This window comes from Lipophrys pholis (genome assembly GCF_963383615.2).
Source record: "Lipophrys pholis genome assembly, chromosome: 5".
NCBI lineage: Eukaryota > Metazoa > Chordata > Actinopteri > Blenniiformes > Blenniidae > Lipophrys > Lipophrys pholis.
This window is the reverse complement of record NC_137628.1, coordinates 16,357,913-16,385,069: the sequence shown is the minus strand read 5'-3', so window position 1 is coordinate 16,385,069 and position 27,157 is coordinate 16,357,913. Positions and strand designations below refer to the sequence as shown.

At 40.1% G+C, this 27,157-nt stretch overlaps 3 protein-coding genes across 10 annotated transcripts; 2 read left to right on the top strand and 1 right to left on the bottom strand.

The window, feature by feature from the left end:
• The first annotated feature begins 38 nt into the window (after window positions 1-38).
• Window positions 39-7,607, top strand: LOC308109560 (uncharacterized protein). 2 transcript variants are annotated; one of them, XM_080463207.1, is made up of 7 exons: window positions 39-213; window positions 2,069-2,191; window positions 2,340-2,481; window positions 2,622-2,730; window positions 3,909-3,999; window positions 4,523-4,708; window positions 5,210-6,274. In XM_080463207.1, exons 1-7 carry the CDS (start codon window positions 177-179, stop codon window positions 5,335-5,337), a joined length of 816 nt encoding a protein of 271 aa, XP_080319333.1. In that variant the 5' UTR covers window positions 39-176; the 3' UTR covers window positions 5,338-6,274. The 2 variants fall into 2 exon arrangements, with proteins under 2 accessions (XP_080319333.1, XP_080319332.1); XM_080463206.1 differs by having other exon boundaries at window positions 97-213; window positions 4,502-4,708; window positions 5,210-7,607.
• A 933-nt stretch (window positions 7,608-8,540) lies between these two features.
• Window positions 8,541-22,089, top strand: LOC308109676 (phosphoribosyl pyrophosphate synthase-associated protein 1-like). 7 transcript variants are annotated; one of them, XM_080463426.1, is made up of 12 exons: window positions 8,541-8,664; window positions 10,236-10,388; window positions 13,485-13,537; window positions 13,621-13,687; window positions 15,150-15,322; window positions 15,761-15,876; window positions 16,150-16,205; window positions 16,654-16,799; window positions 18,013-18,051; window positions 19,881-19,951; window positions 20,778-20,924; window positions 21,586-22,082. In XM_080463426.1, exons 2-12 carry the CDS (start codon window positions 10,306-10,308, stop codon window positions 21,742-21,744), a joined length of 1,110 nt encoding a protein of 369 aa, XP_080319552.1. In that variant the 5' UTR covers window positions 8,541-8,664; window positions 10,236-10,305; the 3' UTR covers window positions 21,745-22,082. The 7 variants fall into 7 exon arrangements, with proteins under 7 accessions (XP_080319552.1, XP_080319554.1, XP_080319555.1 ...); XM_080463427.1 differs by having other exon boundaries at window positions 8,578-8,664; window positions 10,254-10,388; XM_080463428.1 differs by lacking the exon at window positions 18,013-18,051 and having other exon boundaries at window positions 8,560-8,664.
• Window positions 22,090-23,381: 1,292 nt separating this feature from the next.
• LOC308110069 (GTP-binding protein Rhes-like) lies at window positions 23,382-26,493 on the bottom strand. Its single transcript, XM_080464123.1, has one exon. It carries the CDS (start codon window positions 26,292-26,294, stop codon window positions 25,668-25,670), a length of 627 nt encoding a protein of 208 aa, XP_080320249.1. The 5' UTR covers window positions 26,295-26,493; the 3' UTR covers window positions 23,382-25,667.
• Between the last annotated feature and the right edge of the window lie 664 nt (window positions 26,494-27,157).

Genomic DNA, 27,157 nt, shown 5'->3' with positions numbered 1-27,157 from the left:
GATTGAATTGACCGGGTGTTTGGCGACATCTGGTGGTCAGACGACGAACGCGCAGCTCCGTGTCTGCCACGCTGCGGTTCCCCGCCAAGTTGGGTTACACGTCAGAAGGAAACCTGTACTGGTGGGGGGACGTGTAACGGCGCGTCACATGGTACCCGGATTTACCACACGTAAACATGGAGCGGGTGGTGGTGGAAGTGCCGATCAACAACGGTGAGATATACAAAATCAACCTCCACGTCTAATGGCGTATTTCAACCACTTTAGAAACGTCTCCTTCTAGCGTGTCTTTAACGCTCCTCCTCCTCTGACGCATTATATTGTGCTGCTGCAGCCTGTGACGCTACGGGGAGGGGGCTGCCACTGTCCTGTGAGGGGCTGCCATGGCCTGCAAGCTGTTTGCGGGCTTCTACGTGTCTGTTAAAACGTGTTAAAGCCTGTGTACCTTAAAATAGTGAGACCCTGAAAGTCATAGACGTTATAATGAATAGACGCCGCATACTACCCTTTGGTGAGCGGTGGCGCCGCCATCTTGGTCCGGTCGCCCGCTCTGCTCAGTCTCATCTGTTTGGCAGGAGTAGTGAATTGTCAGCGCATTTAATCAATCATAACTCGCTGAATACTTAACTGATTAATGTTAATAGTGGGCTAAACAATAACAGAATGTTCTAATTTGTGATTTATGGTAGGTGATTTGTAAAATGCAACACACACACACACACACACACACACACACACACACACACACACACACACACACACACACACACACACACACACACACTCACTAATATGTGATAGAGAAGCAGATTGTTTACTACTCAGCTATTTTAGTAAGTTGAAAAATAATATTACATTATAAATCCATATGTAACATACAACACAATAGACAATTTATTGATCAGAATTAAATCTAGAATTTCTTTTAAATTAATCAATTCAAGTATATGGCACTTCACACGTGTACAATCACGTACTTAAATCAATATCCATATAGTCCGTATATACACACATACAAAAAAAGGTAATACCCCGAGCTCTGCCTTCAACTGTCCGCCGATTTGAAATTTGAAATTCTCCGCACGGTACCCTGGCACCTTGAATTCTCTGCTGCTGCAGGCTTGACGACCGGACCAAGATGGCGGCCGTATTTCCTGCGCCGCGGCAGCCTGTGCGGCGTCGACTCTTTATTATGTCTATGCTGAGAGCTGCTGCGGCTGTGCGCCGATATTTAACCGTCTATACCTCTAAACAGGCCCACTTTATTATTGATGTTTTAGTTTATTATTGGTAAAATACCACGGTCTTTTTTTAGGTTTTACTTCATTTAACTTGGGCCAGTTCAATACTACTTATGCAGAAATTAGGTTTTGGTGCAACATTACTTTGAATTGGGTATTTAGGAGAACTTATCCAATTAATTTTGTATTTTCGGATTTGTTTGATAGTTTTTCAGATATTTGTATTTAAATTTTTGCCTAATTATTAATATGGGCATGTTTGTGTTAATGTAGTTATTGTTGAAAAGTACGCTATCTTATCTGTACCAAATTCCGTTTTTAGGTTGTGGTTGTTTTTTAAACACATCTATATGATAATAGATTAACTCTTAATTTTAAAGTGTAACAAGACTGCTTTCATGTGTTGCTTTGCTGTGTCTTTGCTATTCACCAGTTATTCCAATAGGCAATACCTGTTGGTATTACAGTATATGTATTTTTATTCTTAACAAACAAACAAACAAAAACTTTCCCTGAGGATTGATAAAGTATTTCTGTTCTATGCTATTCTATTCTAACCATATTTCTAATGATCGCTAGGAATAAAAAAATAAAAAACTTTGTTAGAAGGTAACTTGTTCTGAATAACACCATATTGCTCATAATTGATTTGATTGATCATGTTCATAGAGAACATCACACATGATCAGATACTTTACCTTGATAACAGAGGTGGTCACATGACAAATGCACAACTTTAACATATAGAAAGAATACCTCAGTGTAAAAGTTGGTGAGTTTATTCTGTCTTGCTCTGTTCCATTGTGCTCCTGCCTTCTTGACTTCAGGTTATTCCCTCGCCTGCCAGTCAACAACTCCACGAAAGCGTCAGGTTCGTTTTTCAGCCCGCCATGACATCATTCTTCTACAGGAAGTTATCTCCCAGAACCCCTTCTCCTCTAAAGAGCCAGGTAAGCTCTATAAAAACACTAGTCCGCCAACTTTAAACTCGTGCTCTGCAGGATGAATGAACAGAAAAGTACTTTTTTTTTAAATTGTCCACAGCGTGACAAGCTCCTATTGTTTTAAGATGTGTATGAACCCATTAATGTGAGCCAGGGCGGATCTGGGCCCGTGTGGGGGAGGTGGTCACTGCTGCCCTGCAGGAGGAGAACTTTGAGGTGGATGCCAGGCGGTGCCGCGAGAGGACCATGTTGCTGCTGGACTACTACAAGAAACAAGACTTCCCCAGTCTGCGCAGGTTGGTTCAAACAACAGGAATTGTGTAGCAGATGTACGGAATTAAGAGCCAGTATTGTTTCACCACAGGAAATAATGGCTTTGAAGTAGAAATACGATGACTTGGAGACTTATCACGATAATTTATTTCTCCTTGCTCAGGTTTGGCACAGAGAGGTTGTACGCCCAAAAGGAGGATCTGCTCTATGAGGTTTTAGAACTGGAGGTGGAGAAGGGGCTTGTGGCCAGTGGAGAGGGTGTCAAGTACCAGGTCAGTCTTCGCACTGGTGCATCACTCTTATGGACAATGTAAACCGGAATCTCACTATTCGTGTAGGACGTATATTTCTTTGTGTTGAGTGTTTTGTTGCTTTCAGTGGGTTTTAAAAGGTGCAGTAACTATTAGCTGGCCAGTGTTCAGTTTAGTTTCAATCCATCCTCTATATCAACTTGTAAGTTTCCCCTTCTTCTCCTCTTGGGGACATTTAGTCACAGATAAACTCAAAATTCTCAGCAAATTTAATTTTACCTTTATTTTGCCAGGTAAGTTAGTTGGGAAATCGTTCTCATTTTCAATGACAACTTGGTCAAGCGGCGGCATACAACAGGATGTACAACAAAACAAGATGCATGTACAACAAATCATGCAATATTACAAAAAGAAATACACAGAGGCTTGTAAAACAGGTGCAGTGGTCCTGAAGTGTTTCTCGAGCCGAGTTTTTAAACGACAAATCCCACACATACAGCATTTATGAGGACTTCAGTGCCGTCCCATGTACCAAATTGTCTGTTACACAGGAAGCATGTTGTTCAAATATGGTGCATGATGGGAGCTTTTTTTTTCAGCAAGCCTCTTAACTATGGTGGCGCAGTTATATCACAGTAATATATTACGCATTTGTATTGTTAATGTTGTCATCGTTACAGTTTTAAATGCTTATTTATTCTTCATATTCTTTTCTTTTCATCTACTGGCTGCTGGAACAATCAAAATGTCCCCATTTTTGGGACAATAAAGAGAATATCTCAGCTAATCTAACCTTAAAAAAAAAAAAAAGTAACACATTGAAGATTGAAGAGGCTTCAACTGTGGTGGTTTTTCTAATATTTGTCTCATGTAGTTTAGTAATTCAGCTTAAGACATGCAGTGTATGTTTCATAATACTTATCAACATGAAGGCCATAATGTAGTAGCCCTCAAGATTCTCCTCAGACATAGTTGTGGTTGATGTTCTGTTGTTTTTGGGATGTACTTCTATAATACTAATAGATTTATTAATGTATTACTAAAGCCCTTTTACTACACTGACCTGTTAAAACAGTTTTTGAAGTGATTAGAAGCATGGCTCCTGCTTCTGAAGCTCTAATCGCTGACAGTTGCTCTGACAATTCTGATTTTCCATGTCGTTACTGCTATTAAAGCCATCTTGTCCGTGTCTTTCTTAGAATGATGAACAGAGAAACAGAAGCATAGATGAGCTCAGTCTGCCAGAACAAGAAAAACCCAACACCACTATGACACAAACCACCGCTACAGGTAAAACCCACTCTCTCTCTGTTATTTAAAGCCTCTCGAAATGTTTGCAGTATTTTCTCGATTCATCCTGTTTCTGTCAGAAGGCAGTGGCAACAATACAATCACAATCATTTATTTGTTCACAAAGCAGGAAACTTTGTTTTTCCTTTAAACTGTTCATAAAAAGTTCTTGATCGGATAGAAGCTGTAGTCATGCAGGAATAACAGCGGTTACGTGCCTCCTCCCGTCGACATGGAATGAGCATTTTCTAACTTAAGATTGTGATTTTGGTGCCGCCCAAATAAGATTCCTCCCCTTCTGTGTTTACTTCTTCTGTCAAATCCCGGAGTTCAAACCTCGTATTCAACTAACTGTAGGGAATAACGCAGAGCAGGCATGTGCTAATAATCTTTGAAGAAAACCCAATGTGTGGTATTATTAAAAAAAAAGAAGTAATTACAACCGAGGAAAGGCGAGTCACTGGCTTCATTGTGTCGCCTTCCTACTGCGTGTATTTCCCAGGAAATGCTCACTTCACCACAGAACCAAATGAAGAGCAGGTGGAAATGGCAGCGCTGTCGGCAGCACCCACAGCCAAGCGTCCCTGCCAGTGCTGCTGCCAGACCTACTCTGAGATTCTCAGCTTCCTGGAGAAACGTGCTGATGCGGAGCAGCGACTTCGAGAGGAGGAGCTCTCCTTTCGTCGGGAAGAACTGGAGATTCAGAGGAGTAAGTTTGCACTGAAGTCAAATACTTAATTTTTTATTTTCTTAAAAGAGATCTAGATTTGTTTTGAAATAATGTGTGTGAAATGTGTCTTTTTTTTTACATTTTATTTAGAACTCAAACACAATAAGTGGAAACAGTAACTTCTTGTTTTTCAAATCGATGTGTCGCTCATGTTCATCATTTCCACCTGAGTAATGTGAAGAGTGATTTCAGGTGCAGTCCTGTTGATATGATTTGATTACATTTTTTAAATTTCAATTCAATTCTTTGCAAAGGAAATAAAATCCGAAGTTGTGAAATGTTTATATCTCTTACCAGACTGTAACAGTTGATGAAGCATAATTAAAATAAGATTTCTTCTCACAGATAAATCCCCCCCCCCCCCCCCCCCCCAAAAAAAAACCTATAAAAGAGTTACTCTAATAAACAAAGTAAATTCAGGAGCTAAATGTTTAGACTTGAGCTGTCGTGCAGATTTTCATGTCCGTCCGTCATCCTCAGGTAAGATTGCTCTGGAGAGGGAACGTCTGGGCATGGAGAGGAAAGAGAGGGAGCGCAGATTCGAGCTCGAGAGCCAAGAGAGGCAGGTCATCCTGGACTTGTTAAAAGAGAAGGTGCTGAAGGGCTGACGACGAAACAAAAAGGACTCCTTCGTTTTAGTGCCGTCTTTTGACTTTGTGTGGGCGAGACGCTGGCGATGGCACAGCTGACCGCTGAAAAGAGGAAGAGAACCGACAGAAACTGGAAACGAAACGGTCAAAGAGAGGAACAATGACTTCATATTCAAGATTGTATTGGCGAGGAATTGCCTTTTTCCAATATAGTTAAACGGATAAGTCATGTTTTAAGTGTTCCGTACTGGTTGCTCTGAAAAGTTCCTGTAAGTGCAGGAAAGTATACAAATCCTCTCATATTTGATTCACACCTGTGTAAATAAAGTCTCACAATTCACGCAAACCCCAAACATTGATATTAAAAGGCATTCTGAAGAACCACATTGATAAAAACAAAGATTAGCTAAACTCTTTAAAACTGATTCTAAAGCTTATTTTCTAAATTTTGAAATGAAATGTGGTGTTAAAAAGAAAAAAAAACGAATCTAGACTCCATCAGGAGTCTGGCCAAATGTGACAACTGAACAACAACGTTCAGCAAGGTGACAGGAAAACAACATTTATTTCAATTTATCTGAGTTCCTAAACTCAGTTTTAATGTGGATGATAAACCGCCAAACTTCTTTCACATGACTCCAAAAATGAGTTGAAGAAATAGAAAATATTGAAGTCTTTTCTCCTCGTACTGCCTCTTTTGGAGAGCGTAGAAACAGCATCATAGTCATCATCAGACCCTTCTCCACTCCTTTGCTTTAAGCTCTCTTTTTCTGAAGAATGAGATCAACTAACCAAATTTAGACGTGAAAATCCTGCCAGGGTCTTTCTTAACTCTCTATAGGGCACACATACGTATTGTTGGGAATTAGATCATTCTACCAGACACTATAGTGGCTATTTGAATGTAGAACACAATAAACATAATTAAATGTCATTTGCATTTGATAAAAACTTCAAAATCAAATCTATTTCATGTTCTGAAACTTAAAAATGCCTCCACGTGGAAAAGCGTCTTTCTCCCAAGGCCATATGATGGTGCGGTGGTCAGCACTCTTGCCTCCCAGCGAGTGGTTGACATCGTTTGGTGACTCTGCGACCCTTAACAGGACAAAGCAGTATTGACGATGGATGGATCTTTTCCCACAATTGATGACTTACTGAGTGCTGGCGTCCTCCAATATAATGTGTCATTTGCAACAACAACAACAAAAATGCTTAAACATATTTTGGAGCCACTGGGCATTTCTTGAAAAATACAGATACTGTAACTTGCACTAGTTTTATGTGCATATGATCTAATATGGTATCAAATTCAAGAAATCCTGCACAAGTTATTTCAATGTCCAACAGCACCTGAAGAAGCAGAATAGAATAGAAGAAATATAGATGTTACTAAAAGTGGCAAATTAAATGGTTTAAAAAAAAGACTTGCAGCCCAAAGCTTTTATGCACTGCTAAATGAAAAGTAAATTTCAGCGATGTGAGAGGTCGTTTGAAAATAGGAAGATTTCGTCCACTTAAAATCTACTTTGCAAACTGTAAAGCTCATAAAGCGAGGGGAAATGAGAGGTACTTTGAGAACTTTTGGAAATAGCTGACACAAAACTGGTGACAGAGTCAATATTTGTGGAGACCAACTGCCAAAGCTGATTTATAGAGTATAGATGTGAATAGACACACCCTGTGTTTTATTTCTCATGGTATGATCTGCATAAAGGTTTGAAGTTGCAGAAATTACCTCTCAAGTGAGACCGGCTTCAGGATGATCACAGTTCAAAGTAAAGTGCACGGTCTTGCCAAAATTACAAAACTACAACACACACTGGCAATACTGTTATGATGCACCTCAAGCTTTCACAAGCCCTGCAGCATTTTTTTATATAAACAGATTTAACATGTCTTACTCAGTCCACTTTCTATTAAAAAACATTTTAAGGAATAGGGATTAAGCTATTTTTTTTCACTGGTAAGGGTTTTATGCAGTAAGAATTCACACAAAAGCAAGTCATGAAGTCTCTTCCATAGCATTTTTAATATCTGTAGGAATTTTATGAAAGCAGGTGTTACATTTTAATGGTTACTGCTAATGTTATACATTTTTACTGGATGTTATATTTGTAAATATGTATTAATATGTTGTGTTCCTGCCCGGGGACTGCAGATGAAAACTCGCCACAGCTAAAATCTGGTATGAAGCATCTTTTCTTTAAGACTCATTTTTTTGTACATAGTCCCCGATAAATAAACTAAATAAAAAAATAAAAATGATTCTATATTTTACAGAATGTACAAAAACATGAATGATTTTCTTGCCTGAAATTACTTTAACTGACATTATCATGATGTTTAATCTCCTTTGAGCTACATTTTTTTTTCAGTTATGACTTCATTTAAGGTTTACATCCACATTTTGAGTTATTTAATCCAAGTGCAGTTCGTGGTTATTGTGTGAAATGCAGTATTCCAAATGCTTTCACTGTTTTGTTCTGCCCATTTTAGTCTTTTGATTGTTATTACACTGCAAAGAAAACAAATAACAAGGTGCACACTGTATAAACGTATATACAATTGCTTTGCCGTTATTGAGCCACTCACAGCACAATTTATTGTCATAATAATGGCATCCAGTGAAGAAAATAGGAGGAGAAAGAAAACCATGTGATCCTTTAAAACATATTAATCAAGCTAAAACTAAAAGGCTTGAAGTATTTAGTTGTAGTAGTTTCCCAATTTCAATGAAATAATGTGAAAAAGTTACTTAAATACTTCTATTCTTGTTGATTTTTTAGATGCACCTGCAGAGTGTGTGCATCAGCCTAAAAAAATGATGCTTCATATAGTGAAAATTAAACTAAGAGCAGTTTGTGTAGTTTCATTATGATCATCTCCTTGCACATCTCATAAATGGAATCGTTTTGAGCTTGGAGAGCTTATCTTAAACTCAAGAGCATGAATGTCCTTTTCTACTGTCATAAGTAATAACAAGAACAACACTATTCTAAAATGATCACATAGTAGTTAAAGACTTATTATTTGAGTTTTTAACAATGAAGAACAAACACAAATGTCCTCAAAGTCACATCAAGTACAAGTAGAGTCCTACACTTCATGTTGAAATCTCACCCAGTTGTGAGATTTATTACCTTTGAATACCACAATAACGGCTGTCAACATTACACAAAGTGGCCAATCAGAGTCCTCTCCGCCCCTGGTTGAAGTTTGTACAGTAAAAGATCATTTGCACAACTGCCAATGTTTGACTTGAGGGTCGACGGTGCTTGCAGTTATAACCATCTGGATCACAGCAAGCTGTTTTTAAAAGTACTTAGGAAATATCCATTTAAGGTATGTATGACTTGCATGTCTTGTTCTTAAAAACTTTTGAGAAGAAATCCTGGTAAATAACCATAAAGTGAAGGGTAGAAGGGTAGAACTTATTTCATTTCAGAAAGTAGAATTTCAAAACTATAAAGGAAAGCTTTTATGTGAGCTAGGGTCAGAAACCTTTTAAATGTGGAATGGAAGTTTCAAATTACCTTGCCAAAGAGTGTGTCATAATCACCAGTATTTACAACAAAATAAAATACAGAAGCATTTCAAACAAACTTTGAATTTTAGTTCATATATAAGGTCCTCACCCAAGCCTATTTAAAGGCATTTCCCTGTTATTCAATAGAAAGCCTTACAAAGTACGTGTGGGTCCTTTTTAAAACTAATTTTAGTCACTCATTGAAACATTTTGCACTAAGGGAGGAAAGAAAGATACTTGAATGCATCAAATATCTAAACAGTCACATTTTTAGACCACAATGATGTTAAGGCTGAGACTACAACTCATACTTCAATAACCTTTTAAAAGCATATTGCGCTATTATTGGAAATTATTGGAAATATCCAAATGAGATGTAATCAGTGAATAATAAATCCCTGAGCAGCTGAGGACTGCTCACTTCTTTTAAATCAAGACTTAAAACACTATAATTTGCTCACGCTTTCATTAAAAAAAAATTATTGAACTGATTTTATTTATCTTTATCACAAAATAGTTTTAACTTTATTCTTCGTTTTTTTTTGTTTTTTTTTCAAAATAATTTTAATCTTTTGACCACCTTCTTTTAATGTATTTCCTCTTAAAGCACTGTGAATTGCCTTGTGTCTCAACGGTGCTTGCAGTTTCACTTTGGAATCCATAGTAGCGTTGAATCATCTGATTTTAATAACAAACAAAGAGTTAAAAACTGCAGCTCAGCGCGAGAGACGCGCACGCACTCTTTATTTTAGTCGTTGCGCATTAAATTGAGGCCACATAAAACGTCGGTGCTGATTGGTCGAAACCAACCGTCAGACACGCCTCCTGTTGTTTCAATCCGGCCTCTGATTGGCTCATCCTGAACGCCAATCACTGCACCGTCCATCCAGTGAGCGTGTGCTGTTTGCGATTTTCTTCTCCCTGCTGGGACAGCACAAACTTCATATTATACACCGCGTTTGAATCCTCCAGCGGGGTGTTTGACTTTGGCACACTGTGACTGTACAGGGCCGCAACTTCTGGCCTTCTTTACGATTTTCCTTCACGTTGTTAGAAAGCGGTGCGTGTGTCCCGGATGCGCTTGGAAGCAGCTCGTGTCTCCGCTCGGTTGTTTGACGGTGGTCGCTGACCGACACTCGTCGGACTCCCACGAGCATGTGCTCTTTGTTTTTTCACTTTTCACTCTGTGGTTTGTTCCTACTTTACGATTCGCCTCTGTGGTCTGAGTCCAAACGCATAATAGTGTGAATTTAGATTGTTTTTTCTCTCGGTGCTTTTTTTTTCTTTTCTTTTTTCTTCACGTTATATAAAGGAGACATTTTCAGCAGTTTTTGTGTGGGGGAAAACAACAAACTACACCGATTTCCAAAAGCAATATGCCCATTAGGCGTTTTGGAGGTCACAGGTCTTTGGTCTCAAACTCCCAGCCTGCGAAGCTGTCCTATGGTTTCACCAAGATGAATATTTCAAGAGGAGGATACCGTGTCTTTTCTGCCAACTCCACCACCGCCTGCACCGAGCTGGCCAAGAAGATCACAGAGTAAGTGGCATCCAATTCCAAATAATAGAACTGTAATTCTGCTTTATGTCATTCGTCTGTAATGGCAGTAAATGGACAACACACGTGCGTCACAGCTGCAGGTCACCTGGGTTTGGGTGTGTTTTGTGTTTTGGGTCGAAATGAGGCTGTGCAAACACCATGCAACTAGTATCCTGAAATGTGGCACCACACCTCTGACCATGAAGGACTGGCGTGATTGTGCAGTGCACTGTTATGCATCACTGTAAAAGTTATATGGCACATATACAAGTGCAAAAATGAGGGTGCAGTGTACTTGTTTCTTTACTTTGTGCTTTACAGATAACCGAGAAAATCTCACACACGAAACAAAGAAACTCCAAACACACTTGCAATACTATATTGTATGCATTGAAACAGTTCTCATAAATAGATCTACGTCATTGAAATGGAACTCTACCACATTGCAACAAAATAAACAATCTTCTGAGTATATCTTATTGAAAAAAAAACTCAATAGCAGTGTCATGTGTATCAAATTTACATTTATAAGAAATGCAGACTCCAGTCCCATTATTCTCTCTTATTGTTTTATTCTCCCAACACCCTCCTCGAATCTTCCTAAACAACCCTGTTTTCAATGAAATTACTTAAACCCTGCATATTGACAATAAATGAATTGTTTCCAAAGCAATATCCCCCAACCCTTGTTTAGTGAAAACATGTATGTTTCTGTCACTTGTTATCTTTCTTTGTCACATTTTCAATCATAAAGAAATCGTCTTGAATGTTCACCAAAGTAATATTCAACATTACAGTAATACTATTGAAACTGATAAGAAGCTTGCTCTTGTAGTTCTTTAAAGTTGTGACCACATCAAGAGAGTGGGCTTAACACAATGCGGTGAAGATGAAAGGTTTGTTTTATTGGATAATTACTGATCTGGTTGTGTGTCATGTGATGTGGGAGAGTCCTGTAACCTGTCATGGTAGGAGTGGTTGTGATGAAGGGAGAGCACACTGGAGAGGCCCTTCAGTCTACAGAGAAAATAGGGTGCAGATCCAGCATGCTGGATGTTATTGACATGAGTTCTGAGATGAGTCATGAACCATTTAAACAGTTCAGGGCATTGAACACTTTTTGGTTATAAAATACAATGCCTTTATTGTAATTGGATGGGCAACAGGGATATAAAGTTGAATCCAGTGTAAAACAATAACTTGATTCCATTGCAATCTAATCTATTAGTTGAAAGTGTGTTGTGTCACTTTTAAATGTGATCACCTAGTCTGGAAGGTCAGCGTTGGCAAATACAAAACGGTAAATAAAAAACCTCTCTCATTGAATTCTGCAGCCATTTTTTGTAATACAGTGACAAAAATGAGCTTAGCTTTCTCAGATATCATTGTTTGGCAACGATGCAGGACATTATCGGAGAGATTATGTGGCCACTGCGGTCCCAAGGCGAGTTTGATTCTGGTGCAAAGGTCATGCTGTTAGCATGACCACACAGAAAATGTTAATGAGTACTGTACACACTGTTTACTCTGTCAAACTTGTGTTGACTGGGCTCGTGAGTGCGAGTCTGAATGCCTCTATTACTGACTCTGACACATTTTAAACACTTTAGGACGGTGGTATCGACTGAAAAAAAAAAAAAACCACTGAAGGTTGGTGCTGCCTGTGTTTTGTTACTTTTTATAGGTCGGTCTCTAATGTGCTGTGGTTGTAATGGATGATGGTACCATCTGAAATGAGGCTTGTGGACGTAAACAACATGAGTCATGAAAGGCAGGGAGGTCTTTCTTGTTTCGTGGGATCCCTGTTGACTGCGCTGGCAGAGCCTCAAACTGACACCGAGCCAAGTCCTCTCGTCTGTGGTGCACTTTAAAGAGCATTCAAGATAGCGCTCTGCAATTGGCACTGCCATGTGGCTGTTCAGCTTGGAAAAATCACAACATAGTTTTCAACCTCAGATATCCAGCTGTGTATGATACGTCTGTGCTTGTTCACTGTCAGATGTGATAGACGGTAATTATATTCCACTTAGCCCTTCTTACTTTTTCTGTTATTTGTAGTTTTCCCCTTTTGAACATGCCCCAGGCAGTCTTTCCAGGGCAGAACCACATAACAGGGCATGAAACTTCACAGTTTAAGCTTCCGTTTGTCTTGTTAAATGACATTCGACCGCTAGGTCAAGATGTGGCGCTGACTTCTGGCACATGTTTGGAAAAACCTGGTCCTGTTCCAGGCAGACTGCTCTGTGTACATGCAGGAGTAGCGTGACTTTCAATGGTGTTACCCAACACTTTGATTTTTATTCACGTTGATACATTCACATGTACATTTAACATACCTAATGCAATGTTTAATTTTATAAAGCGCCAGATAAATGTGTGATAAATGCCCATTATTTTAAGGTTTAATGTCAAAAAGCAAATCGCAGCTCCAAAACTCAACCTGCATGCATTTTGCAAGTATGAAAAATGCTTTTGAGTCTTGTATTTTAGTTTTTTTTTTTTATCAAATAATGAACTTGTCACTCCCACTTCACAGATGGCGTTACAAAATATATAGTTGGTGATTGCACGGACAATCAAAAAAAAGCTTAGGTGACTGCAGAAAGATAGAGTAATCAGTTTTACTAGAAACCCATCAGCACAAGGACTCAAGGGTTGTGGTTTTCTGTTTGCACGGGTTAGAGTCGGCGCATGGAGAGAAAAGAATACGACAGACGGTATAAGACAGGAGGCTAAACAGACATGATGGATCAGGAGACAGAGATTACAGTCTGAAATCCTGCAGGAAGGTAGAATAGGAAAGGCGGAGATGAGAGAGCACAGATACATACAATGATGATATGACTTGTTATTGTGGGTGAAGAGAGGAGAGAAGCTCACTGGTCAATATGGTCTTCTGGTAATCCAAACCTACAACAGCAGCCTTCACTCTTTAAGATAAAGTCAACTTTTAGTTGTCACCAGGGCAAAATATCCATAGTTAAAGGGTTTTATTACAGACACAAGCATACATGTACTTTAAGTGGAATGTATAATGTGTGTTCTTTTTTTCCTCTTTCAAGACTTTGTTACACTTTATTTTTTCTTTATTTGCAGGAGGCTGGGTGTGGAGTTGGGAAAGTCTGTGGTTTACCAAGAGTCAAACAGTGGTAAGACCCAGAAACGTCATTTTCACAGGCTATCCTGAATTAAATGTTGCTCATTTATTGTATTTTTATCTTTTCTTTTTCAGAAACTCGAGTGGACGTGAAAGAGTCGGTCCGTGGACAAGATATTTTTATCATTCAGACAATTCCAAGGTGAACAAAATGTATATTGCTATAGTCATTGAACTTGATGACATTGCACTTTTAATTTAAAGAACTTCAAAGATTGTAAGATATGACTTTGTTATTACCTTTTGTTATAAATAAGTTAGTTGGTTCATGCTTTTTAGTTTGAGCAACAAGGAGCAGATGTCAGCAAAAAAAAAGGGCTGATTTACTTTCTGTATACTTACCGTGAAACTAGTCAGCGAACCGCTCGAGAGCAGAATTCGGCATCTCTTGGGTAAACCAAATCCAGATATTAATCACCTCACAACAAAGCAATAGAAGCTCCATTATCTCGACCTCTTTAGTGCCGTTTTTCAGGATTTTCAACAATGTCCCTGCTCCCTGGTGCTTGTAGTGGTTGTGGAGTCTGACTTGCTTCTAACGCTGGAAGCTTGACCGTCACCTGACTGAGCGGTTCAAACATGCGGTGTCCATCGGCTACAGGTGCCGGATGTCGTTCTTAACACGGCTTTAAAATGCTGTATCTTTGATACGCACCAAATGTTCTTAAGGGTTGAGACGAGGCATAAAACGCAGTCGCCACACTCAACACAGAATGACACATTTGACTTGTATGTTTAATAAGGGATCAGTGCAATGACACAATAACTGAATGCCTGATCGACTGAGTGACGGGTGTCTGTTTGTGTTTTCCTACTTTTGTTGAGTGTCTTCAGTGGATGTTAGAGTGCTTTTAGTGGGTTTTACACTTTTTACAGTTCATTGTACTTGTTACGATGACAATAAAGATATCTATCATCCCTCATGGGTCCTATGGTTTGTTTGGAGCCAGTGAGCAATAGACATTTTAAAAAACAACAGTGTCCACATGCAATACAATAACTGTTAACATCAATTTATCAATGTGTTGCATTAACATGTTAACTTGCTCAGCCCTTTATAAATCTTAACATTGTGTGAAAACCAACTACTGCTTAGGAAAGTCCACTTAGACGAGCAGTCTAAGTTTTATCAAAGCTCAATTTTTTATTAGCTATTGTAATGCCGGTAGGTGTGGTAGTGTAATATATTTATGTTATTGTGGCAGCAGTTGAACACTTCAAAACGCATCGGCATATTTGCGGCGCCTCAGATGCATATCTTTTTTTTTTTTTTTATTAAACCAGTTTTGTTTCATTAAGTGTGTCAGTCCCAGCAAATAACTGAATTCATCACAGTTCAGTGTGAACAAACCTTCAGGCCACTCACCTGCTTGTATGGTATTTCAGGTTTCAACAAGCTGCCAGTGTCTGCTGTTCCAACTGCGGATGTGGAGACTAGTAACATAAAAAATCGTTTGATGAAAATCTTTCAAACAAATGGAAAAAAAAAAAAGACCAATTTCCCTTTCAACTTGACTTTAATGTCTTTTCAAAAGCCACTGATTTAAGTCTCATGGAAGTCTTTTGCAGTTGATGACATTTCATATCATGTTTTTGTTGGTCAGAGATGTCAACACAGCCATCATGGAGCTGCTGGTCATGGCTTATGCCCTGAAGACGTCATGCGCCAAGAACATCATCGGCGTCATCCCCTACTTTCCCTACAGCAAGCAGTGCAAGATGAGAAAGAGAGGCTCCATTGTCTGCAAGCTGCTGGCCTCTATGTTAGCTAAAGCTGGTAAATACAATCTTGTAGATTCATATTTACCATCGAAACATAATGGAAGGCTAAAGTCTGAAGGCCGAATCAAAGAATACCAGATGTGCTTCACAGTTGACCTAGTTTTGTTTCATTTTGGGTCCTGGGATGTGAAAGTTGAACATAGTCGCCTTAACTTGTTGCACTTTCGCCTGTCATCAGTACTACTACTGTAAGGTTTGCACAATTTGCAAACCCTCCATAAGCAAGTGTTAACTGCACTTCAAAACTTTTGCATGGATTCTTGTCTTTATTGTGAATCACATCTAATGTTTTACTTCAGATTTTCACCAGATTATTTAGTCATTTCTCTTCTCATCTCGCGCACAATTATTTAGTGGCACAATTTATGTCAGAATAATTTAGTTTGAGCGGTGAGCTGACTAATGTACTTGTGTCATGCACGTGTATTTCCAGGGCTGACGCACATCATCACCATGGACCTGCATCAGAAGGAAATCCAGGGCTTCTTCACCTTTCCTGTCGACAACCTGAGAGCTTCGCCCTTCCTCATCCAGTATATTCAAGAAGAGGTTAGGCTCTGTGATGCTGAGGTTGTGTCAGAAAGTTCTTCCTCTGTAAAATATAGAAAGGCAACCATATCTATAGTCTGCTGTGCGATCTCGAATGGGAGTATAGCCTAATTGTACCTACTTTAATTTCCTCTATCTTTTCAATACAGCGACATTGGGATGAAAGACTTTTCATACTAATGACTCAGAGACTTTCTGTGTGAATTCATTTTCTGCAGTTTAGAGTTACTTTAATATTCCAGCAATGACAACACAATGTATCTTTCTCCTCAGATCCCAGATTACAGAAATGCCATAATTGTTGCAAAGTCCCCTTCCGCTGCTAAAAGGTAATTAGCCAGATAAGTCTTAACCTGTGAATGGGTTTTGGTTAATGATTATTCCCTGAGATGTATGGACTAAGTCTGATAGTACAAGAGGGCGGCGGCTCTGTTCGCTCTGACGTCTTGCAGCTCTGTTTCCTGATTTCGACTTGCTGGCCAGCAGAGCCTCCCTCTTAGTTTGCATGTTCTCCCTTCATCTGTTTGGGTCCTGTAGCGTTGTCCAATTCTAAACTGTTGGTGTGCGTAGAGTAAAACATGGGTGTGCCCTGTCTTGACTTGTAGTCAGTGGCGTAGAAGATGTATGTGCATTTCCATATAAGCTATGCTTGTCACTCTTTATGTGTTTACTCTCCTGTGCAAACTTCTCTCTGCTCTGTTTTGCCTGTGTATTTGTGCGTCTCGTTTTTGTCAGTTTCTCTTGACTCCTGTGTGTCTGCGTGCTGGTCTCCCTCAGAGCACAGTCGTATGCCGAGAGGCTGCGACTTGGACTGGCAGTGATGCACGGGGAGGCAAACTGCTCCGAGTCGGACATGGCGGACGGTCGACAATCCCCACCTTTGTCCCGCACCACCACAGGACACACCGGGCTGGAGCTGCCATGTAAGACAAACAACCATAAAGCAACAAAAGAAGTTGATCCGAGTTTCTATCCCTGATGTTTGACTTTCGTGTGTTGCCTTGAATGGGCATGTTCAGATCTTTGGAGCTTCACTACAAAGGAATTGGCTCGTTCTCTGCTCTGACGCTTTAGAGAGTCAGTCTGGTGCCATAATCACGTAGGACATCAGGAATGTCCTCTGCGTGTTTGAGTTCCTCGTACTTCGTTTCATGCATGACAGCCAAGAAACCTCCCATGTAAAACTACAGTGAGGTCACATTTAATCATTTTGTACAATCTGACTTTACAATCTGGCTGTCAGGTCAGCTTGTTCTTTTTTCATTCAGACTTGTAGTCAAACTGCAGAGTTTTATTTTCCATATCATGTTCAGAGGTCAGAAATATAACTACATATAATGATATAAACTCCCAGCTTTGTGTGGTTCGTACTTGAAGACAACAAATACTCTAATGTGTGATAGTTAGCGAATATATAAACATTTATGTTTATTCCTATGCAGCTTGATTAGTTTAATCGCTTGAAAGTCTGTTAACTAATTATTTCATAAGTACTTGGGACTTTTCTTGAGGAAATCAGTAAGATCCGTTTTTCAGCCGTGTTGTTTATTTTTAACCCTTTTCTGAAAATGCCCTGCCATCTACTCCGAAGGTCCCAGAGTCAAGAAACTGTATCACTTAGATTACAGGCATCTAATGACTTTGTGTTTATCTGCATAGTTAAAAAAAAAAAAAAAAAAAAGATAAACACAGTGTATTGTGTCTGAGGCCACAATAACACACAAGCGTTTTCTCCACTAGTTATATGTCGGCCTGATTTGGGCGTTGTTAGAGCTGACTGTGAAATACTGCGGGCAGTAACTGACGCTGCCCTCTTTGTATTTTTTTTTTTCCTTTCCTCACCCGGATTTATTTTCCCATCCCACCTGTTCTGTCTCGAGTTAAAAGCACCATCTTCCTCATTCCTCACCCCCTCCTAGCAGGTGCTGAATCGTGGCCATCCAGCCATCTGCCAGTGCCTTCACACATGCATCAATCAAATGAAATATAAAATGTAAAAATCATGGTTGGCCCGACACCTCTGAGCCCCGCAGCTCTGGGGTGTAAACAAAAGAGAGAAGCAATCAAAGCGGTTGCTCTGTAAACATGTGTTTTCTCTGCCTAATTCTAGTTGTACCATCCGATCTTTTTCCACAGGCCACAGGCATGTCCCATTCCCTGGGATAGAGCTCCCAAGTATGATCACAATGCCTGAATCTATCCATACCTCCTGTTGATTGTTTACGTGTCGTTGCATGGAATGACAGTGAGTCACTGGAGGCTTCCACAATACAAGAGTCCTGTGAGAGATAATTGTAGCTTCAACTTAAAAGGACGTATAACGGAAGGAAATTACTTTCGGCTCGTGTTTTGCTCACTGAATCTGAGGACACTTAACTTGTAATTGCTACAGCACCACAGTGGCACAAAAACGGCCTCATATGCCTCATGATATTAACCTCGTAATATTTTAAAGCGCTGTATTTAAAACGGGTTAATACAGCGAACCCAAGTTATTTCCCTTCCATGAATCTAAATGCTGTGAAAAAGTAAAGAATTTCAATACGCTGCCTGCGCATATCTCCTCACTGCAGCAGTGCTGCCTGCCTGTTATATTCTTGGCTTTTTGCTCCAGGTAAATCATTGCAGTTCCGAATATTGATCAACTCCTCGCACATTTTGCAACTAGCCTAGAAAGTTTGGCGCTGTAGTAAATTTTCTCTGTGTTCTCTTTGTTACTTTTAAAAAAATGGATGCAGAAATTATTTTGTTGTGCATTCAACACATCAAACATTTGTTTTTTTATATAAGTTACTATTGTGGTTAATGTGTGATAGCAGTCTGTGTTGACATTGATTTTTGACAAAATCAAAAGGTGAATAAATCTTCATTGTGGTTTTATAAATGAGCTCGCAGTGCGGTCCTAATTTGTGACCTTGAGTCAAATTTGAATCAGAACTGTGTGATGTTTTGATGTGTTGAATATTGCTGGAAGCCTTCAGTCTCACACCCTCTCAGCTGAAATGATTTTGATCTGTGTGGAATGAAGGTTTGTTCCTGGAGTGAGAAACTTCTGATTGTCAAATCTTCCGGATGGGGAATAATGAGTATGAAGTTAAAAAATGGTAGTTGATTATTGCTTAACATGAACAGAATCATGCTAAGCAAATCCTATCCTTACTTCATTATCTTGATTTTTGCATTTATTCTGTTGCTGTTCCTGTTATTGCATTTTGCTCGAGGTGCTTATTCTGAATCATGATGTGAAGAAAATTGTTTGAGAGTTATTTGATCAAATATTTCTTGGGAAGAGAAAAAAAAAAATCAAAATGGAGGTGTGTCCTAGATGTGATTGACATTCCAGGTAACTAATCATTTTGAACGTGTGTTCCCCCTCCCCACCACACACACACAGAGAAGCTTAGCTGGAGGATTTCTGACGTCTGTTTTTTGGCATGGTCAGTTCTTCCTTGTTGCGCTCCCTCCAGGTCAGATGTGGTGGGTTTTTGACTTGGATTAATTATTACTTGAAATCTAGCCTTTTTTCTTTAATTTCTTTTTTTTTATTTTATTTTTTTTATATATAAACAATATAGTTTGTAAGCCGCCATGGAGGCGTCTCATTCGATTACAAGTAATGGTTGATCCTGGTCTGCTTTAATAAAGGTGGCTCTGCACCAGCTTGTTTGTTTTGTCTACCATTAGCGCCAAAGGCAGCTCGGTGCTATTGCACCATATAATTGATATATAACTAATGTGGATTCGAAGCAAATTGATGACATATTTTGCCAAAATGTCAAACTTGATGACCGGCCCTGCAGTCACTGAGTTGATGCTCTGGTAGCTGGAAGCTTGTTGGTTTGGAGCCGTCTTGCATGATGTTTGCAGGTTTTAACCGAATCCCTCCTCACCGAATCTTCCTCAACTTTTCCTTTGTTCCAATGAGCCACTATGGATTGGGGTTAAAAGACAAACGGTCCATTCTTTTCCTCAAAGTAAACCTGGTTATTCTGTCTCTCTTTCAGTAATGATGGCAAAGGAGAAGCCACCGATCACAGTTGTTGGAGATGTCGGCGGCAGAATCGCTATCATCATTGTAAGATTTCAGATCCTCTTAAAGAATATAAACTCCTTCCAAATGATGAAAAATGAGTTTTGCACCGTGTATAATACGACTTGAAATTTTGGGGTGAAACCGAAAAGAGTTTTACTTCCCGTAGTTGAGTATTGAGGTGAAGTTCAAGTTCATTTTTTTAAATACATTTTTGAGATTGTGGCTTTCATACTCTGTTTATCAAATATGATATACCGTATTTTCCGGACTATTGAGCGCACCTGAATATAAACCTGTCTTTCAAACTGCTGCAAATGACTGCACACAGTGCTGTGTGTGTGCGCGCGTGTCGTCTGCCTGTTGCGAGAAACACACACACACACACACACACATACACACACAAATCAATTAATAAAGTTTAGCGGTTATTTGCTGATTGTGATTCTCAGCCACGGAGTCCAGCAGGGCAGCTTTACGTGATGCACCTGAACGCATCACTCACAGCTGTCAGCTGCTGGAGTTCCGGACCACAGAAAGCAGCACAAGACGAGGTCACGAAGAGCAGATATATCACTTTTAGGGAAAGTTTTGGAGAAGCAGAGGCGCTCTAAACATGCGGAAAGAGAATCTGGCAGCATGAAGCCGTTAAGCTGTACAAATCCATAAATTAGCCGCGACATTATATAAGCCGCAGGGTTCAAAGCGTGTGGAAAAAAGTCGCGGCTTGTAGTCTGGAAATTACGGTACTCTCACAGCAGAGCCTCACATCTTTAGTGTTTTGATAGCTTGGGAAGCTGAATTCATTGTTGCGCCCTCTGTAGTGTCAGCCAAAATATTTAGTTTGTTCTGCTTGTGATCACTTTCCCAGGATGATATCATCGATGATGTGGAGGACTTTATTGCTGCGGCAGAAATCTTGAAGGAGAGGGGAGCCTACAAAATCTACATCATGGCAACACACGGGCTGCTGTCTGCAGACGGACCGAGACTAATAGAGGAATCGGCTATTGATGAGGTAAAGTCATGTGTAACTGGTAGGTTTGTTTTTCATACACTGTGTGACTCCCTTGTTGAAATACATGTGAGGACAGAAGAGCGGAAACACCTCTTTGATAGTTTAGACATGCTCCAGTTCAGCTGCAGAAGCTACTGATACTAGCCAGAGCAAGGCCATAGACCTATATAACTCGTGAGTTATATAAAAGTCTATGAGCAGGAGTCTACTTCAAAATTTCTATGTGCTTCGTGTCTTCTTCTGTATTTTTGGTGTATTTTGTGAGTCACAGCGCCCGTAAAGGCCTGGCATATGTACTACATGCCCCGAGGCCTCGTGTTGAGCCGTGTTCATAGTGACATGTGGATGGAATTTTTTTGGAGCACCCCGGGTTGGAAAAAATATCATTTTGGCTCGTGTGGACGTGGCCTAAATCAAGAGTGTAGGTTCTTCTTTAGCTTTATATCTTTATAACTTCATATGGACTGAGAGAGTCCAGAGCAGAGTGACAGGCGTGGCCAAAAAGTGAGACCAGCTGTTCCACTTGGATTTGAATTTAAAGGATTAAAAAGGGCAGAAACATTAAAATGCTTATTAAACTGTGTGCAGAAACAGTAGTCGTTCAGTTGATTTGGTGTTTGTGGACACAGGCGGCAGTAACGTAATGCTGTTTTGCCTTCAGGTTGTGGTGACCAACACGGTTCCTCACGAGGTGCAGAAGCTGCAGTGTCCAAAGATCAAAACTGTGGATGTCAGTATGATCCTGGCCGAGGCGATCCGGCGCATCCATAACGGGGAGTCCATGGCCTATCTGTTCCGCAACATTGCTGTGGATGACTGAGGCAACAAACATACACACACACACACACTTTAATTCCAGCAAACTTTTCCAAGCACATATGCCGAGGACCAAGAATCAAGTATTTTCCCAGTTTGTGCTTTGAGCCTCAGTTCTTCTTCTTTTTTCCTTATGGACCTGTTGGTAGTACCTTGCTATGTTCTCTGAGTTTTGTATGGAGCAACTTGGATGTTGGTTTACTACTCCATTGTGCACACAATACAATGGTTTCACTTCACTAATGCATCCCTACTATGCTTCCTTATCAGATGAAAACCTGAATGGCACCAACAATGTATCATGTGCAGCCACAGTAAATAAAGCTGTTCTTCTTGGGGGTGAACACGGTTCAGTCATTTATTTATTTTGAAGTGCGGGTTTGATATGATGTTTTAAGAACTCAAATGGCTTAATGCAACTGCTGGCATTGTTGGATATGTATTTGCCTTTTGCAGTGGATGTGTGAAGACATTTCTGGAACTTTGAGAAGATCTTTCAGTAGCGGTTTCAGTCACATTAGGTGGCGTGCTTCGTGAAGCGTCAAATGTCACGTACCATCCAGCTGCAAACAGTGCTTTTGGGTATTACTTCATGTTTGTCAGGCAATGAGAAGCAGATCAGGTCAGGGTCGAAGGTTTGTTGATGTCTTTCACATGAATTAGGCAGCAAATGAAAAATAATACACAATAGGAGATTAAAAAAAGCCTAATGCCACTGAAGATAATAAGATTGTGTGTCAACTTAAATCCACAAAGGTTGACCTATTATCTTCAGTGACATTTGAGTTCTGACTTTCGAAAGTTACTTTTTCTTCCTTGAGAGACATCTGAGGGGGGAAAAAGTGTTTTACTCACTGACCCATGACTGACTGTCTTCGGTTAAATATAGGCACATGACAAAATCTAGTTATTTTTGCCCGTGCATAGAGGTACAAAACCCCGAGCAACTTAACTATTTACCTGAATGCAGCCAAATCCAGTTTTTGGTCCGACATTACACGCACGTTTCTTTACAGCGTTTAAAAACCGTTCGGTGTTCATATCCAGGACCCTGAACTTGTTCTAAACGCCTCAGAGGTGCGTTAAACTGCTGAGGAGCTTTGACCAAGTCCAGGGGCAGAGACATCTGAGAAAATGAGTCAAAACTCTTCATGGCCACCTTCACTGCAACTACATTCCTTTAGAGCTAATAGAAGTCATTCTAAAACTGAAGGTAGTCTGTGTAAAATGACTGGAAGACAAAATTAAATCCTCATTCGGTCTATGACAAAGTAGAATGTTTGACAAGTCCACACACCTGCAAGACTGTGAAGCGTCAAGGTCTCCGTCCTTTCAGAAATGATCGAGTTAGCTCGCAAGAATGTTTAAATGTGGAGTGAAAGAGGAACTGCCTGCAAACGTTAAGCCGGCCACTTCCTCAAATTAAAACAGGAAACTTGGTGCAGTCTAATCTGATGGAGTGTGGCGTGTGGGGGAGTTGGGCTGGTGTTCGGACCTGAGCACTACAACTATCTCCATTCCCCAGGTTGCGTTTAAGGGAACTGAGCCCATCTGTTTCAGGAACTACAAGGTGATCCATTTTGTCAACTGATGAAACCGCGAGTGCTGCTCAACTATTTAGTATTCAGATGTTGTGATTATCAAGGGAAGCTCAGTTTGCTTTACTTTGACTGCCGTCGCCTCCGGCCTCTCAACAGTGCTTATACTGCCTTGTTAGCTCATGTCACGCTCACTTTCATTCAGTTATTCATTTCATGTTATGTAAAGAAAAAATTGCCTGCAATATGATTTTTCTGAGTTGTGGACTATAAATTTTCTAAATTTGACCTGAACATTAACATTTAATGGTCACTGACTGACTTGCAACAGTTGAGTGAAACATTCTTATTAAAATAAAATGGAGGTGTGATGTAAACAGTACATTTAATGGGGCCTGCTTTATTTTCATGGGTGTAGCTGTCTACTGTGTTAGTTGGCAATGCAATATTGTGCTGAAGGAGTATTGATGTGGAAAGCCATTTTTTAACAAGCTCTGGGTATCTTATAGTGGAGTCAAAGACACCAGGCGTTTGCTTAGTTTGTAAAAAACTGATTAGTTTTCTCCACTGTACAGTTGAGTCATGAAAATTGAACAACAAATACAAGAACTTGAGAGAAGCAGAGGGGGAAACTGTAGCCAATCTAATGTTTTTAACATTTTTGCCCTTTAGGAAAATGATTTACCCCAGTCTGCTATAAATATTAAGAAAAGGCTGTTAATGGTTCTTACAGTAGGTCAATATATATGTTCCAGACTCTTCTGATTATGACTATTGCCATCAGCACTCCTTTCCAAAACTTTAAAACCAGCATTGAGGACCCCGAGATGAAGCACCAAGTTGAACAGTTCTCATTTGACATGCATGCACTGAGTTGTCTCTGATGTTGGTGGATGCAATGTGTGGTTTCTACCAGCAGAGGACAACACAGATCTAAAAGTGTGTGCCCATACTCTTGAGTTAAGAAGATTTCAGGTCACTGTGCATAATCGTTGGTTGGTTTGAGGCACTTAGAATGATAAAATGATTGCTATTAAAGCCACATAATACCTGATGGCTTATTATTGTAATGACTGTTATACAGAGCTGTGCTGAGACACATCATGGTCGTACCAAAACCAATCATTTTTATTTCTGTATTAGTTTTATACAAGTATGTAGAAGCTCTGCTGCGTTCTATTGTAGAATCACAGTTTTAAACACCCAGTTTTTTTTTGTTTTTTTGGGGGGATAGATTTATAAATCTATTAATGTAAATATGTTTTTGCTCTAAAAAGTTATAAAATGTGTGTTTTCATGGAGAAAGATGCACTGAAATTCATCTTTAAAAATGCATGACTTTTTGGGTTATGGTGTGCTAATGATTTACCTTCTTTCATTAAAAAAAAAAAAAAGCATTGGGTATCTTTGTATAATTTAATGTTGAGCTAAATCTTATATATGGTCCATTTGCTCACTCATTTACTTCATATCTTGTATTTTTTTTTTACTGTTCTAATTTTAATAATTTAACAATACATATTTCATATAATCTGAATGCCTCATATAGTATCTCAATCCCTTTTAATAATTCATGTGATGTTTTTTTTCCTGGCAGCATAATCTGTAATCTCAGACACAACAAACAGATTAACACAGGTTTAATTGTGCTTTTACCTTTTATTACACATTTAGATTCACATTCCAATGACGTGTCAAATAAATAGTAAAACAATATTTGTACAAGTATGTCAAGATAAAAAAAAGGAAAAAAGAAAACAAACATTGTAAAACATTTCAAATGGCTGTTTCAAAATCAAAAGTGCATTTACAGTCTATTTGCATTTCACCACTCTTTTCTTCCTGTATCATCATCCTCAATGGTAATTTGCAAGTAACTTGGAAAAAAAATGTAAACATGTTGATGTGCTTCAGGTCAATTACAAAATAATAGGAACCAACACTTTTGCACAAACACAACATAAAAACACACATTTCCTCCCAGCAAACAGTCTGTTTGCAGGAGTCCAGATTTTCTGATGCGATTGAACAGTTTCAAGGTTAAACGTTGTACTTCTATCTACAAATACCAGCAGTATGTTTACCAAATAAGCAGCAACAACATTACATCAAGTAAACGACTAATGAATCGTATTCCTCAGCAGTACAGATTCATAGTTATCACAATGTGGTCTGTCCAAACTTCAGTCTCTTTCTTCTTCTCAGTTGTGAACAAGTAAAGTGTCTTTGTTGGTCCAGAATGTCGATCAGGCAGCGCTTCACTTAAATTATTGAAGTCCAAGCTTCTTCTTCATCTGGCAGCACTGTGTTGCACAACAAGCCCTTCGTTTGTCTCACCCACCGTGACCCTTGTTAAGTCGGAGCACGTCTTCCCTTCCTTTGTCTCCCACTATGAAAGAATACAGCTGTTGGTTTTGTTCATGGGTGGCCTGAAGTCGGTGTCTTTGGGGAAGGTCTCCCTGCGTCTGCGCAGGGCAGGGCTGAGACGGCTGGGAAGGTTCGCCTGCTGCAGGAGCTCCTTGAACACCTCCACCACGTTGGAGTTCTCCTTGGCCGACGCCTCCAGGTAACTGTTGTTCCAATCCATCTCTACGGTGGACAGCACGTCCTCGTTGGACACCTGACGCTCCTCCTCCCGGTCCATTTTGTTCCCCACCACTACGATCGGCGTGTACTTGTCTTCCTTGATCTCCAGGATCTCGTCTCTGAGACTCTTGACAGCCTCCAGTGACTCGGGGTCATCCACGGCGTACACCAGAGCGAAGGCGTCGCTGTTTTGGATGGAGAGCTTACGCATGGCGGGGAAGGAGTAGCTGCCGCTGGTGTCCAGGATCTCCACGGTGACCTTGACCCCGCCGATGTCGTACTCTTTGCTGTGCAGCTCCTCCACCGTGCGCCGATGTTTGGGCTCGAATGTGTCCTGGAGAAAGCGTCTGATTAGGGCTGTCTTGCCTACTCCTGCTGCCCCGAGAAACACCAAGCGCACCTGGGTCTTCTCCTTTACCTCCAAAGACATCTTTTACCTTTTTTTCTGTCTTTGACCGATCAGAAATGTTCCAGAAAGTGTTCACACACTTCTTCTCACCACTTGCTGTGGACTTCTACCTCTCTGTTGCCTGTGAAAATAAGAGTCTTCACCTGCCTGCACTTTAAGCAGCTTTATGAAAGAGGAAACCTCTGTTGGTTTAGAGTTGCTTATTGAGCGCTTTACTCTTGTCTGCAACACACGCTGCCTTTTATGCCTGTTTTGGTGAGACAGCCTCCAGTCCCCCTCTGCGACTGCAACCAATCGGAAGAGGGCCAGCCTATTAAAGTCTGTCATGTAAGCAACCAATGATGCCACAGCATGCAAATCAAGAGTACAGGACCTTTTCACGAAGAGAGAGGAGGAGGAGGTGTCTAAGAGGGAGCGCACCGCTCGAGTGTGAAAAATAGTGTGAGCGGAGCTCTGGTTGTTATTCCAGGCAGCCACAGCGCTCCACAAGGAGAGCGTCATCTGTCCGTCATTCCTCTCCCTCAGGTTCTACAGGTAAAACTATAGAGGAACAAAGACATTGGTGAAAATATCTGAAAACCCTCTTTCAAAGACCAGTTCTCCTGAGGTTTTCTTTGCTACAATAGAATGTGGTCTTTTTCATGCCTGTTGGTCTTGATTGGTTAACTGTACGTACCATTCCTCTTGATTAGTCGAGGCCATTCCCATAAGAGTTTCTATTTTGATAAACACTCGTATGTATCGTACATTCAGCTGATTGAGGCGTCGTCATGTTTGCGATGTTTAACAACCAGTTCATTTACAGTAAAAGATGGTGACGAGAACACTGAGTGGAACATCAGGTGACTAATGAACTACTCGCTGAACAGATATTTATCTTTGAC